The 15,110-nt window shown below is 42.2% G+C and overlaps 1 protein-coding gene across 4 annotated transcripts in view; it reads left to right on the top strand.

Moving 5' to 3' along the window:
- The window catches only part of bahd1 (bromo adjacent homology domain containing 1), an 81,047-nt gene that overhangs the window by 55,586 nt on the left and 10,351 nt on the right, over positions 1–15,110 (top strand). For all 4 annotated transcript variants that reach the window (XM_063052723.1, XM_063052729.1, XM_063052715.1 and 1 more), the window contains one exon: positions 9,595–9,754. In XM_063052723.1, coding sequence (XP_062908793.1) covers positions 9,595–9,754 — 160 coding nt within the window. The remainder of the gene's footprint in view (positions 1–9,594; positions 9,755–15,110) is intronic.

A 15,110-nucleotide genomic window follows, 5' to 3' on the forward strand; every position in this document is an offset into this window, starting at 1 on the left:
TTTGAAATTTTCGCTGACCTCACATTGTTTTTCATCCCATTTCAACGCTTGAACTCGAATCATTTCTCTGGTGACAATGTATCCAGACAATCGCTGGTGATTCACCCACTCTAAAACTTTTTCTTCCAGTTCTGGCCACTGGCATGTTTTCCCGCGGTTTGCACATTTCTCCATTCTCTCACTTGTTTCTCGTTTACACTAAACTTCTTAACAGCTGCAGAATTATTCGTTCCTTTAGCAAAATCAACAACCTTCAGCTTGAAGCCAGCATCATATCACATTGGTTTTAATCTTTTGTACATGGTGGTTGCAAACTCAATACTGAGTACACGTACTGATCCCGCCACCCTGGGTTCTGTTTTAATGAGATTGTGATGGGCGCTAAATGGTTTCACGGGGGTTACATTTCAGAGGATTCTTTACCATTGGAGACCTAATCCAAAATTTCCCTCCCTGATTTATTTATTAAGAATTCGCTTATAACGCTGTACAATGTTGTAGGCCTGTTTTCTTAGCAGGTACTGGTTCACAAAATTTCCAGGTTCCGGATCCGGCAAAGCTGAGTACCGGCATGTGAGATCTTGTGATCTTTTCTGGTTAAATCAAAAACCTCTACAAAAGAGGTCGGCTTATACAAAAGTAACATGAAAAGGTTACTTTTTTTAACCTTGAAAATGGAGGGTCGACCTGCAGCAGGTTCAGGTCCTTTTTAGGGAGTTAATTCTAAACATGATTAAATCGCTCAAAGCACTTCATCACAGAATGTGTGAATGCTCCCCAGATAATAGTCAATTGAGGCAGCTCACCTCGCTCTTCTTGGGCACTGGTATGATTGAGCACAACTTCTGGAGGTAAATAGTAATCTGTTTCCACAACAAGATTGCACTACAGCTTTGAGGTAATTGAAAAACTGATCTGCTCTGGTGTTGTTTATGAAGGCAGAATGCCGCCTATCTAGCTGGAGAGCTTTGCTCCACGAGTTGCATTGTGAGAACTTGAGTATGACAGCATGTTATTTTGACATCACAAAGTATTATCACAGAAAATCCTGGGAACACTCAGGATAGGTGACTTCTGTGGAAAAAGAAACAGTGTTAAAGGTTTAGGTCTGAGACCACACCGTTCTCTCCCACCTGAAATATTAGCTTTGTCTTTTTCAAGAAATGCTGTCTGACCTGCTGAGTGTTTCCAGCTTTTTCTGTTTCTATTTTTGATTTACAACATCAGGAGTAGCAGTCATTTAACCACGGAGTGATTATTCAAGCCACAATCTTCTGACTTGGAGATGACTGCAATAAGTTGAGTAATCAAGCCACATGTTTGGCTGATTCCTCGAAATACTATATTTGTCCTTGGCACTCATCAGGCAAAAGAATAACAAGGTTGAGGCATGGTTAACATCTACTGTAGCACCGTATCCAAAACTAGGACCATCTTTACAGAATAATAATTAGTATAAAATCCAGTGGGAAATTTGAGCCAAGTATCTTTAGTCACAAGGAAGAATTTGACATTGAAGCTTGGTGAAATAGTTGGGGTTGCAGGCTTAAGCATGTCTAAGGGGAAGCTGGATAAATGCACAAGGGAGAAAAGACAAGTTAATAGATGAGTTAAGTTGTGTGGAGTAATAGAATGTCATGAATCTATTGGGCCCAAAGTAACTTCGCTGCACTTTCTAGTGTCTATTGTTAGGTGAGAACAAGATCTCTTTGCTTTAAGGCATTTCATAATATTGTCAAATAAGTGATTTTATATGTTAATAAATTTTGATATTAATATGAATAGAGGGTTAAAGGGAAATCAATTGTGGAAAAAGAAACTAGTTGCTCATTAGTTGGTGGAATATTATTCGCATGGTACCACCAGGCCAGTACTGGGTGCTTAGCCGTTCACAAATTGCACTGGCTGGAGATAGCATTCACCTTAAGCAGCTTATATTACTTTATGGACTAAGTGAGAAGGTGCTTCACCTTTCTTCCTGCTTCCATACACAGGAGAACACCTGCATTTCCACACAGGACTCTTGGTGTTGCCTCTGATAACTTGCATGAAAATACAGATGGTAATTGCATCAAATAAGTACTTTAATAAGTACTTTGTAAGTATCAAAGTACTTTAATAAGTACTTTGGATCTGTCTTCACTAGGGAAGACACAAGCAATCTCCCAGATGTATGGATGGGCCAAGGACAGAGGGTAACAGAGGAACTGAAACAGATTGACATTAGGAAGGAAACGGTGATGAGTAGACTGATGGGACTGAAGGCTAACACATCCCCAGGTCCAGATGGTCGGCATCCTAGGGTACTAAAGGAGGTGGCTCTGGAAATTGCAGATGCATTGGTGATCATTTTCCAATATTCCTTAGATTCAGGATCAGTTCCTGAGAATTGGCGAATGGCTAATGTTATCCCACTTTTTAAGAAAGGAGGGAGGGAGAAAACAGAGAACTATCCCCCTGTTAGCCTAACATCAGTAGTGGGGAAGATGCTAGAGTCCATTATTAAAGATGAAATAGCGGCATATCTTGATAGCAGTGATAAGATTGGGCTGAGCCAGCATGGATTTACCAAGGGCAAATCATGCTTGACTAATCTATTGGGAGTTTTTCGAGGATGTAACCAGGAAGGTAGACGCGGGAGATCCAGTGGATGTGGTGTACCTTGACTTTCAGAAGGCATTTGATAAGTACCACGTAGGAGATTGGTGGGTAAAATCAGAGCTCATGGCATTGGTGGGGAGGATATTGACATGGATAGAAAACTGGTTGGCAGATAGAAAGCAAAGGGTAGCAGTGAATGGGTGTTTCTCGGAATGGCAGGTGGTGACTAGTGGGGTGCCACAGGCCTTGGTATTGGGACCCCAGCTGTTTACGATTTACGTCAATGACTTAGAGGAAGGCATTGTGAATAACATCAGCAAGTTTGCTGATGATACTAAGCTGGGTGGCAGTGTGACGTGATGAGGATGTTAGGAGAATTCAAGGTGACTTGGATAGGTTGGGTGAGTGGGCAGAAATTTGGCAGATGGCGTTTAATGTGAATAAGTGTGAGGTTATTCACTTTGGGAGCAAGAATAGGAAGGCGGATTATTATGTGAACAGTGTGGAGTTAGGTAAGGGTGAAATACAAAGAGATCTAGGAGTACTTGTTCATCAGTCTCTGAAGGTGAATGAGCAAGTGCAGCAGGCAGTGAAGAAGGCTAATGGAATGTTGGCCTTTATTACAAAGGGAATTGAGTACAAAAGCAAGGAAATCCTTTTGCATTTGTACAGGGACCTGGTGAGACCACACCTGGAGTATTGTGTGCAGTTTTGGTCTCCAGGATTAAGGAAGGACATCCTGGCTGTGGAGGAGGTGCAGCGTAGGTTCACTAGGTTAATTCCTGGGATGTCCGGACTGTCTTACGCAGAGAGGTTAGAGAGACTGGGCTTGTCCACGCTGGAATTAAGGAGATTGAGGGGGGATCTGATTGAGACGTATAAGATTATTAAGGGATTGGACAAGATAGAGGCAGGAAATATGTTCCAGATACTGGGAGAGTCCAGTACCAGAGGGCATGGTTTAAGAATAAGGGGTAGATCATTTAGGACAGAGTTGAGGAGGAACAACTTCTCCCAGAGAGTTGTGGAGGTGTGGAACGTGCTGCCTCAGAAGGCAGTGGAGGCCAATTCTCTGGATGCTTTCAAGAAGGAGCTAGATAGGTAGATAGGTATCTTATGGCTAGGGGAATCAAGGGCTATGGGAACAAGGCAGGAACCGGCTATTGATAGTAGATGATCAGCCATGATCTCAGAATGGTGGTGCAGGCTCGAAGGGCGGAATGGTCTACTTCTGCACCTATTGTCTATTGTCAAATTTACAAGCAATGCTTGTAGGTCAATGGAGTTGGAACATTTCATCTTTGACCTGGAAAGTTAACTCTGTTTCTTGTCCTACAAATGCAGCCTAGCCTGCAGAGTATTTCCAGCAATTTTTATATTTTAGTTGTCTATATAAATTAATGATGATTAGAGCTGGAGTTTGATGGAACAAGAAAAATACGGCAAGGGTCTCCTGGTTTACTTGAATTGTCAAAGACTCTTACAATTTAACTGTTGAATGTTCATTTAGAAATAAATGATAAAGAAGAGAGAGATGTATGACATGTATAGGAAACAGGGAGCAAATAAGGTGCTTGAGGAGTATAAAAAGTACAAGAAAATACTTAAGAAAGAAATCAGGAGGTCTAAAAGAAGACATGGGGTTGTTTTGGCAGTCAAGGTGAAGGATAATCCAAAGAGCTTCCACAGGTATGTTAAGAGCAAAAGGATAATAAAGGGTAAAATTGGTCCTGTTGAGGATCAGAGTGGTCGGCTATGTATGGAACCAAAAGAAATGGGGGAGATCTTGTGGGTTTTTTGTGTCTGTATTTACTAAGGAAACTGGCATGGAGTCAGTGGAAATAAGGCAAACAAGCAGTGAGGTCAGGAAACCTATACAGATTGAGGAGGAGGAGGTGCCTGCTACCTTGAGGCAAATCAGAGTAGATAAATCCCCAGGACCTTACAGGGTATTCCCTCGGACCTTGAAGGAGACTAGTGTTGAAATTGTAGGGGCCCTAGCAGATATATTTAAAATGCCGGTATCTACGGGTGAGGTGCTGGAGGATTGGAGGATAGCTCATGTTGTTCTGTTACTTTAAAAAAAAAAGGCTGTAAAAGTAATCTGGGAAATTATAGGCCGGTAAATTTAACGTCGGTAGTAGGTAAATTATTGGAAGGAGTACTGAGAGATAGGATCTATAAGTATTTGGATAGACAGGGACTTATCAAGGAGAGTCAACATGGCTTTGTCACATTTAATCTATCTATTAGAATTTTTCGAGGAGGTTACCAGGAAAGTGGATGAAGGGAAGGCAGTGGATGATGTCTATATGGACTTCAGTAAGGCCTTTGACAAGGTCCCGCATGGGAGGTTAGTTAGGAAGATTCAGTCGTTAGGTATGCATGGAGAGGTAGTAAATTGGATTAGACATTGGCTCAATGGAAGAAGCCAGAGAGTGGTAGTGGAGGATTGCTTCTCTGACTGGAGGCCTGTGACTAGTGGTGTGCCACAGGGATCAGTGCTGGGTCCATTGTTACTTGTCAACTATATCAATAATCTGGATGATAATGTGGTAAATTGGATCAGCAAATTTGCTGATGATACAAAGATCGGAGGTGTAGTGGACAGTGAGGAAGGTTTTCAAAGCTTGCAGAGGGATTTGGACCAGCTGGAAAAATGGGCTGAAAAATGGCAGATTGAGTTTAATACAGGCAGTGTGAGGTATTGCACTTTGGAAGGACAAACTGAGGTAGAACATACAAGGTAAATGGTAGGGCACTGAGGAGTGCAGTGGAACGGAGGGATCTGGGAATACATACAAAATTCCCTAAAAGTGGTGTCACGGGTAGATAGGGTCGTAAAGAGAGCTGTTGGTACATTGGCCTTTATAAATCAAAGTATTGAATATAAGAGTTGGAATGTTATGGTGAGGTTGTATAAGGCATTGGTGAGGCCAAATTTGGAGTATTGTGTTTAGTTTTGGTCACCAAATTACAGGAAGGATATTAATAAGGTTGAAAGACTGCAGAGAAGGTTTACGAGGATGTTGCCGGGACTTGAGAAACTGAGTTACAGAGAAAGGTTGAATAGGTTAGGACTTTATTCCCTGGAGCGTAGAAGAATGAGGGGAGATTTGATAGAGGTATATAAAATTATGATGGGTATAGATAGAGTGAATACGAGCAGGCTTTTTCCACTGAGGCTAGGGGAGAAAAAAACTAGAGGACATGGGTGAAGGGGGAAAAGTTTAAAGGGAACATTGGGGTGGGGGGGCTTCTTCACACAGGGAGTGGTGGGAGTATGGAATGCGCTGGCAGCTGAAGTGGTAAATGAGGGCTCACTTTTAACATTTAAGAAAAACTTGGACAGGTACATGGATGGGAGGTGTATGGAGGGATATGGTCCAGGTGCAGGTCAGTGGGACTAGGCAGAAAAATGGTTCGGCACAGCCAAGAAGGGCCAAAAGGCCTCTTTCTGTGCTGTAATGGTCTATGGTTCTATGAATCTGAATCAAGATCAATATGTTCAACAGCGATAGCAGTGTTTCTCTGAAAGTTCTGTCGTTACTTCTCATAAACGTACAAGTTAAGAAGCCTTTGTGTTCTCAAAAGTTAGTGAGCAACCTTAGATTTTGCCAAACCGACATTTTCTAAGAATCAAGAAATGTCCCAATTGGATTAATTCCAATCGCAAATCTTTTTTTTAAAGTTTCCTTTTTCTGTTCTATGTAATTAAATTCAGAAATTTGGACTTATAATTATAAGTTGTGTCCTTTTGACTTCAGTTTATCATTCAGCTGATTACTTCTGTTTTGCTGTTTCTTTGCAAGCTAAAGCAGGATTTTTTATTTTTGGAGATAAAATTTTGTTTTATTTTCGACTAGATATTTGGCTAGAGTTTCTAATGCAATTTTATGTCTGAACCCTAAAGCTAAATAAAAAATTCTTATTTGAGGTCCATACTTATCTGAAGGTGAGGTTATGGTCCACTTATTTCATCCTATCTGTTAATTATTGTCAGAGCCTTTTACTACTTGATATGTCTACTGAGATGCACACACCAAATCGGGTGTCATTTTGAGACTATTTCATTAGTTAATCGTAGCAGGAAGAATTTACTATAATTTTCTGTGGTAAACTGTTTACGATCTCAGATGTTTTTCATGCTTCATATTTGCTCATCATTTAAGGAGGAAGCTCTTTATCCTATTAAGCCTGTTTCAACATTCAGACCAATCCTATCATCAATTCCATTCCTTCAGTTACTTCCCAGTAACCTATTCTTTCATATTCCCATTAACCACACCGCCCCACCTCTGGTATTAAAGCTCCAGGCATTTTTTTGAATGCGCTAACAATTTAGGTTTTGATTTGAGTGCATGAAGGAGTATGTTGCCTCTCTGTCTGTACACTTGGCACCCTTGTGCCTGCTGGTTTGCATTGTCTTCTGATCCAGAAGTACCTCAAATTTAAAATCCTTGTACTAGTGATCACGTTTTCCATGGCTTTGGCCCTTCGCCCTCTATTCATCTTCAGACATAATAACTCTGGAGTTCTTTGACCTCCATGGTTTCTGCCATCTGAGCCCAAACTCTGTAATTTCCTTTCTAAACGCCTGCTCTAAGCTGCTCCCAGAGACCAAATTTTCACCAAATTTCATTGCATATGATGATGTACTTTAATGTTGCTCAAGTTGTGTGAATATTACTTCTGTAAAGTGCTCCAGGGAAGTTTTCAGGGGCACTTGAAAATGCACTATCAGTGCATCAGGTTGTCAAGGATCAGGTTGAAATTGCCTAGGATGTACCTTTGCAATTGCACAATCATTCAACATCATTGGGGTGAAGTTTCGTAGGTAGAAAAATACTTCACATAAATTGGTGCTTTAGTTGAAGACTATATAGGGATATTATGAATACCATGATGTAGTGAGATTGAGAGACTGCTATTCTGGATTAAGCTACTTAACTCTATTGAGGCCTGTTTCCTGTAAGCAAGCTTTGTACAGTTGGTACCCTGCACATTGATGAGAGAAATATGGAGATTATCTACATTGATAAGTTTTGGATACTTACCCTTAGTAGACTGCATACCAGAGGAGGCATCATAATTTTATGTGCAAAGTTGTGCTAATACACACTGAGATTCATATTACTTTTCAGGACAGGTATAGAAAACTCTTTCAAAGCACCTTTCACAAGCAAGATACCGCAAACTTTAATAGTGTTTGAATTTTAGCCACTATTTTGAGTGTAAACAGCAAATTGCTATGCAGTGCTGTTTTAGACAATACAATCCTGTCCATATAATACAGAATCTCATATTTTTGCAAGAATATATTCTGCCTATTACCATAGGAAGAACTAGGTTCCTGTAATTTTTTTTTAGTATTTGTTTGAGAGATCAAATGAGTGTGCTTGGTTTAACACTTCATAGAAAAGATATTAACTTCTGATACGTGGTACTTCCTCAGTACCAAATTCCATGCAGCTGACTGGATTTTCTTTTACAAAGTCTGTGATCTGGACCTCAACCTGCCCCCTTCTGAATGACAAACAGAAGATCTGTAGATGCTGGAAATCCAAGCAGTGTACACAAAATGCTGGAGGAACTTTGCAGGTCAGGCAGTATCTCGGAAAAGAGTATAGATAACGTTACAGGCCGAAGCCCTTCGGCAGGACTGGAGATAAAAAAAAAGCTGAGGAGTAGATTTAAAAGTGGGGGGAGGGGAGAGAGAAACACCAGGTGACAGGTGAAACCTGGAGGGGGAGGGATGAAGTAAAGAGCTGGGAAGTAAAGTGGTAAAAGAGACAGAAACACTGGAAGAAAGAAAAAGGGGGAAGAGCACCAGAGGGAGGGATGGGCGGATAGGAGTTAAGTTGAGAGAGGGAAAAGGGGATGTGTCACATTCCGATATATCTATCCATGTCCTCCCCCACCTTCGGGATGAGGCTGCACTTGGGTTGGAGGAACAGCACCTTGGGTAACCTCCAACCTGATGGGATGGACATGGACTTCTCAAACTTCTAGTAATGGTCCCACTCTCTTCTCCCCACCCCGCCCCCCCCCCCCCACCATTTCCCATCCCTTTTTTCCTCTCATCTCCTTGCAGGTACTAGGGTAGGTAGTGGATACAAGAGAGAGGAAACTGTGTGGTTAAGGCTGGGGCACTGGGCATTAAACAAAACATTGAAAATGCTAAGGAAACACCAGACAGGATTGTGTGAGGAATGTCAGGAAGAGGAATCAGTAGAACATGTAATTCAGAGTTGCAGGAAGTATGGGATACAGAGACATGATGAAAATTAAGGGAATTGGGGGTGCAGGAATTCACATTAAAAGGGTTGCTGGGCATGGGTGAGAGAGCACAGGTCAGGGTATTTTTTGTTTTCTTAAGGGGTACAGGGTTTTTTTTTTAATAGGATATGACAAATAAGCAGGAATAGGGTACTAGGATGGCCAAAGATGGGAGGATAAAATATAGGTTAGTGTGTGTGTGTGTCAGTGTCAGTGTCAGACAGACAGGGTGAAGGGATTTAGAATGTAAGTCTATTGCACACTCCGGAACAGAAGGTGGCGGTAGTGCATCGTTAAGCTGGGTGCTAACCGCTGTATAACAAGACTGAGAGAGAGAGATCTCCTTGCCCGTCCTTGACTCCCTTTGATGCTCCTTTCTTCCCCCCCCCTTTCTTTCTTCCATGGCCTTCTGTCCCTTTCACCAATCAACTTCCCAGCTCTTTACTTCATCTCCTCCCCCTCCAGGTTTCACCGATCACCTGGTGTTTCTCTCCCCCCCTCCCCCCACTTTCAAATCTACTCCTCAGCCTTTTCTCTCCAGTCCTGCCAAAGAGTCTCGGCCCGAAACATCGATTGTACTCGTTTCTGGGATGCTGCCTGGCCTGGTAAGTTCCTCCTGCATTTTTTATGTGTTGCCCTTCTGAATGAGTCACTTGACCTTTCTCCTTGTCCATGCTATTTCCAGTTGATCCTCTGATCCTTTTTGCTCTCCAGGGTGAAGTGCAGCCCCTGATTCGCAAGTGTTATTCAGCTGTTGAAAGAGATGGAGAAGTGGTCAAGGTTCGGGACACTGTTTTATTGAAGTCAGGACCTAGGAAGAAATCAATTCCATATGTTGCCAAGGTTTCTGCACTCTGGGAGGACCCTACATCAGGTAAGTCAATTGGTCCAACATAAAAGCAAAGCAAGGAGATATCGTGCCTCTTACCTATAAGACTTAAGAATCTGAACCATGTGAACCTGTTCCAAATGTTAACATGAAAGATGAGTTCTCATTGGTTTCTTTTTCCATCCTCCAGAACATTAGCACCAACTAGCCGAGTCCCAGCTCTCATCAGGGTCATTTTCCACATGCTTGTGTCTGCCGACCTTAATTGTTGCTGTTTGCAGAAGGCCATGATTTTAAAATGTTTGTGCTTCCATGACCTTGCCCCGTTCTATCTATTAATCTTTTCCAGTTGTACAGTCCACCTCTGGCCTCCTGGTCATTCCTGCATTAATTGCTGCATCCTTTGGCCAGTAGAGGTGTAGCTGGAAGTCCTTTGCTAAAGCTCTCCACCTTGCCCAAAGGTATCCCTTACCAGTCTTCGGTCTCTCACATAGCGTCCCAAATTATTGGTATCACTTCTGTGAAGCCCCAGAGGATGTGTTTCCATGAAAGGTGGTTGTTATCCTTGGTGTAGTTGAATATCCTGTTTATTTAGGTATTCCAGAGAGCGAGAGAGAGAGGGAACTGCAAAGTAGGAAGTAGAGAAATTGAAAAGGATACAAATTCAGTGCAGTCACTGTTTAAAAGTAAAATAATGGGAATAATGAATCACTTATGCTTCTCCTTGATGTAACTTGGTTTTCTGCATGACCCTTCTGCAACACTCCTCAGTCCAACACTAGATCTTTCTGCTTGGCTGTTCTAATAGCTAGGGGTTAGAAATGGATTTCCTGTATAATTGCTTCTGAAAGGTGCTGTTCCTATAAACTTCTTTTGTGAGGGCTGCCATGTAGGGATACCTGTGTTATTCAGGCAGGCAGTGTGCAGTTGGAATTTCATGCCATATCCAGTGTTCCTGTCAATGAGGAAGTCCCCTTCAAAGCAGCATCAGCAAAGTGGGAGCTAAGGGTGTCTTAAGAGCAGTTAGTTTGTGCCCACCAGCATGTTTATTGCCTTTACAACTCAGCATTGTGTTGTTGCTACCCAACTGATTTCTGAGAACTCCCACAGAGCTGACCCAGATGGAGATGTTTTCGGTGTATATTGTGTCCAGTTCCTGTGCCTGTCCTCCTCTCCAGTTCAACTGTGGGTGTTGCATTTCTAGAAAAAGTGGCCTTCCACTTTGGTAAAGGGATTGAAGAGCTGAGAGCTCTCCAGTACTGCAATAGTGTCGGCTGGGAGATTGTGAAGGGACGTTTATTGCTTGGGAGGGTTATTGTGCTCAATAAGATGTCAAGGGAGTTGTGCAAGGCAGATGGCCTGTGAAATACCATAGTGATTGATGTTTGGTGGCAGGCAGCAGAAAGGAAATGGGACCACCCCTTTCTGTGCTCTGAGTACCGTGCAGAAGCTTGCTATGGGAATGCTGTCACTCCATTGCTCAGCAGATATTATCGTCTGTCTGACTTTCAAATCTTCAGTCGGATTACCAGTAGCATCCGCTGCCAAATGCAGGACACTGGGAAACCACTTCAACCTTGGCTTGATCCATTTCTAAAGGCTTGGCATTAGAATTCAAATCATTGGATTCAGCCCTCCTTTCTTCTCTGTATGTCACTCTTAACAGTCTTCACAGTAGGCAATAGTGTAAGACTACAGGAGCAGACTAAGGATTCTAGTCTCTTGCTTTAATATAAAGGTAATGTCTTTACTCTTTAGCAAAGATTATTACTTTACTTTATACTTTATTGTTGCCAAACAATTGATACTAGAGCGTACAATCATCGCAGCGATATTTGATTCTGCACTTCGCACTCCCTGGAGTACAAATCGATAGTAAATATTAAAAATTTAAATTATAAATCATAAATAGAAAATAGAAAAGCAAAAGTAAGGTAGTGCAAAAAAACAGAAAGGTAGGTCCAGATATTTGGAGGGTACGGCCCAGATCTGGGTCAGGATCCGTTCAGCAGTCTTATCACAGTTGGAAAGAAGCTGTTCCCAAATCTGGCCATACGAGTCTTCAAGCTCCTGAGCCTTCTCCCGGAGGGAAGAGGGACGAAAAGTGTGTTGGCTGGGTGGGTCGTGTCCTTCATTATCCTGGCAGCACTGCTCCCACAGTGTGCGGTGTAAAGTGAGTCCAAGGACGGAAGGTTGGTTTGTGTGATGTGCTGGGCTGTGTTCACGATCTTCTGCAGCTTCTTCCGGTCTTGGACAGGACAACTTCTATACCAGGTTATGATGCACCCCAGAAGAATGCTTTCTACGGTGTATCTATAAAAATTAGTGAGGTTTTTAGGGGACAGGCCAAATTTCTTTAGCTTTCTCAGGAAGTAAAGCGCTGGTGGGCCTTCTTGGCAGTGGACTCTGCTTGGTTGGACCAAGTCAGGTCATTTGTGATATTGACCCTGAGGAACTTAAAGCTTTTGACCTGTTCCACTTGCGCACCATCGATGTAAATGGGGTCGTGCGGTCCGCTACTTCTGAAGTCAACAACCAATTTCCTCGTCTTGCTGATGTTGAGGGATAGGTTATTGTCTTCGCACCATGCCACCAGGTTCTTAATTTCCTCTCTGTACTCAAACTCATGATTACCTGAGATAAGACCTACAATTGTGGTGTCATTAGCAAACTTCTATATTGAGTTCGATGGAAACTTGGCTACACAATCATGGGTGTACAGTGAGTACAGCAGGGGGCTGAGTACACAGATTATAATGTAGGAGGATACCACTCAGTCTATAATGTCTGTGCCAACTATTTGAGACGGAAGTATCCAGTTACTTTTACTTCTCTGCTCTTGGTCTGTGGCCCATTAACTTTATTATTTTTAAATTCCCCCCTTTTTTTTTGAAGCTTTCTATCCAGTCTATTTCTGCCATTCTTTCAGGACAACATTCCATTTCATCATAGCTCACTGTGCTTAAAAAAAAATGTTTCTTTCTGCCCCACTAAACTACTTCTTAGATTGCCAGATCCAGATTTAACCTCCCCTGGGCTATGCTCAGATGGCTAGTTCTTCCATAATTTGAGGCTTTGTCATAAATATTTCACACATCTGCCACTTGTGATGTTAAGAGGTGCTTTCTGCTGTTCAATTGGTAACATTAAGCACTCATTACAGAAGGCTTTGTAAATCTCCCTAGTTGTGTCTCACTGCTCAGCCAATGAAAGGGAAGCTGCTGGACCCAGCCTTTACACAGATTTACTGGGAATTTACAGCACAGAATTAGGTCATCCTTTGCACTTTTGACACTCTGCACAAGCTTCCTCTTGCACTCAACCTCATCCCTTATTCTTTCACACTGATCTGAATTCCTCTCAATCAGTTCTTTTGCTAATACGTTCCAATTTAAACCATACTCTGGTAACACAGAAGGAAAATTTGCATTAAATTTGGCTTTCCTTGTGTCCTTCTCAGGATGTTGTAGTTTACAGCCAGTGAAATAGTTGTGAAGTGTTATTATCCCTTAAAATATTCTACATTTTGTAGTCCGTTGGATGTGGTTTCAGCCTACACTGAACAGTTCTTGTCTAATTTTAAGGACTTCTGTTGACACCTTGTTTTTTTAAGAGAATTGAACACAGAATATTAAGTCTTCATTACTGCATCAGAGGCCTTTAATTTTCTTGGCTCTCTGAGCTGCTTAAAAGGGTCTCTGGATGGGTAGCTCTGCAAGGAGGCGGTTTGGAACCAAATGCTTGTCCTTCCCATGATTTGAGTTTGTGAATCTAAGCTATTCAGTCAGTTGTGTTGAGGCTACTGTGAACAGCATTTCTAATGTTTTTATCCCATGTCCATGTTCCTAGGTCTGCTGATGACTGGAGCTAGTGCAGTGTAACCAGTAGTGTTAGCTCCTTTGTGATGTTGGAGAAATGAATTCCTGTTTTCCTAATTTGCTTAGTGTGCTGGCGGATGATCTTAGACTGTGGCATTTGAGGAATTCTTTGGAATTCATGGGATGATTGCTGTTCAGTTCCAAGCCTGATCTCTTCTTTACCAACCTTCACATGAGGGGAATAACTGGCTACCCGGTCTTTTCTCTGTCCTATTCATTTTTCCTTCTACTTTCAATCTAATGATCTAGAGTTTCTATTGAAGAGGAATTTTCAGCAATTTATTTAGGAGTGATTCCTGTATATTGTTGTTGAAACATTGTCAGTACTTGCACTGTCTTGCTGGTGTTGAGGACTCAGTACTATCATTTTGATGCACTTCATACTAAACCAAAGGGAAGACATTGTCTGTTTTTAAAACTTAATCATTTTAATTATTTGCCATCTCTAAAGGGAGCCTATCACTAAACATATCTTTACCTCCTCCGCTTTCCACAGGGATCAGTCCTTCCATGATTACCTTGTCCATTTGTCTGTCCCCACTTGTCTCACTCTGGCATTTATCCCTGCAAGTGGCCTAAGTGCAACACCTACTAATACACCATCTCCCTCATCTCTGTTCAGAGCAGTCCTTCACCTGCAAATCTTCTGGGGTCATCTGTTGTGTCCAGTGCTCCTCTACATTGGTGAGACCTGTCATAAATTGTAACTGTTTCGTCAAGCACCTCTGCACCATCCACCACAAGCAGGACTTGCCAGTGGCCAAACATATTAATTCTGATTCTCATTCCTGTTCTAATGTGCCTTGTGCCAAGATGAGTCCACCCTGAGGGTGGAGGAGGAACACCTTGTATTGTTGTTCTGGGTAGCTGCCAGCCTGTTGGTATGAATATTGATTTCTCATTCCGGTAAGCAAATCCCCCTCTATTCCCCACTCTGACCTTTTACCTCTTACCCCTGGGAACCCTCCTCCTTACCTTTCTCCTATGGTCCACTCTCCTCCTCTATCAGATTTCTTCTGTATCCCTTGACCTTTCTCACCTACCTGGCTTCACCTGTCACCTTTCAGTAAGCCTCTTTCCCCTCCCCCACCTTTTCCAGAAGAATGGTCTCGGCCCAAAACATCGACTATCTATTCATTTACGTAGATGCCGCCTGACCTGCTGATTTCCTCCAGCGTTTTATCTTGCCATAAATTTTAACAATCATTTGAGAGTAAATTCTCTTTCTGGTTGACTGAAACAGTGGTAGAGTCTCTCTAGAGACTAGAGAGGGACCAGGTAATTAAAACACCCTAGTGTATCAGTGTATAAGTCGGGCACCAAGTGCTAATTACACCTGTTTATTTTGGTCAAATGTTAGTCTTGTCTGCTTGTAACATGTGGGCTTTGTTCAGCCATGTGCCCTTGCTGCTGTGAGAAATTCTCTGTACTACTGGCTCAGATTCAATAGTTGTGAAACATGTGAAACAAGCACTGCTCTTTCTGGGGAAGCCAGTCTAATGTGGAGTTGCTGCAGGCTGAGA

This window comes from Mobula hypostoma, chromosome 1 (assembly GCF_963921235.1).
Source record: "Mobula hypostoma chromosome 1, sMobHyp1.1, whole genome shotgun sequence".
In the NCBI taxonomy this organism is placed as follows: Eukaryota; Metazoa; Chordata; class Chondrichthyes; order Myliobatiformes; family Myliobatidae; genus Mobula; species Mobula hypostoma.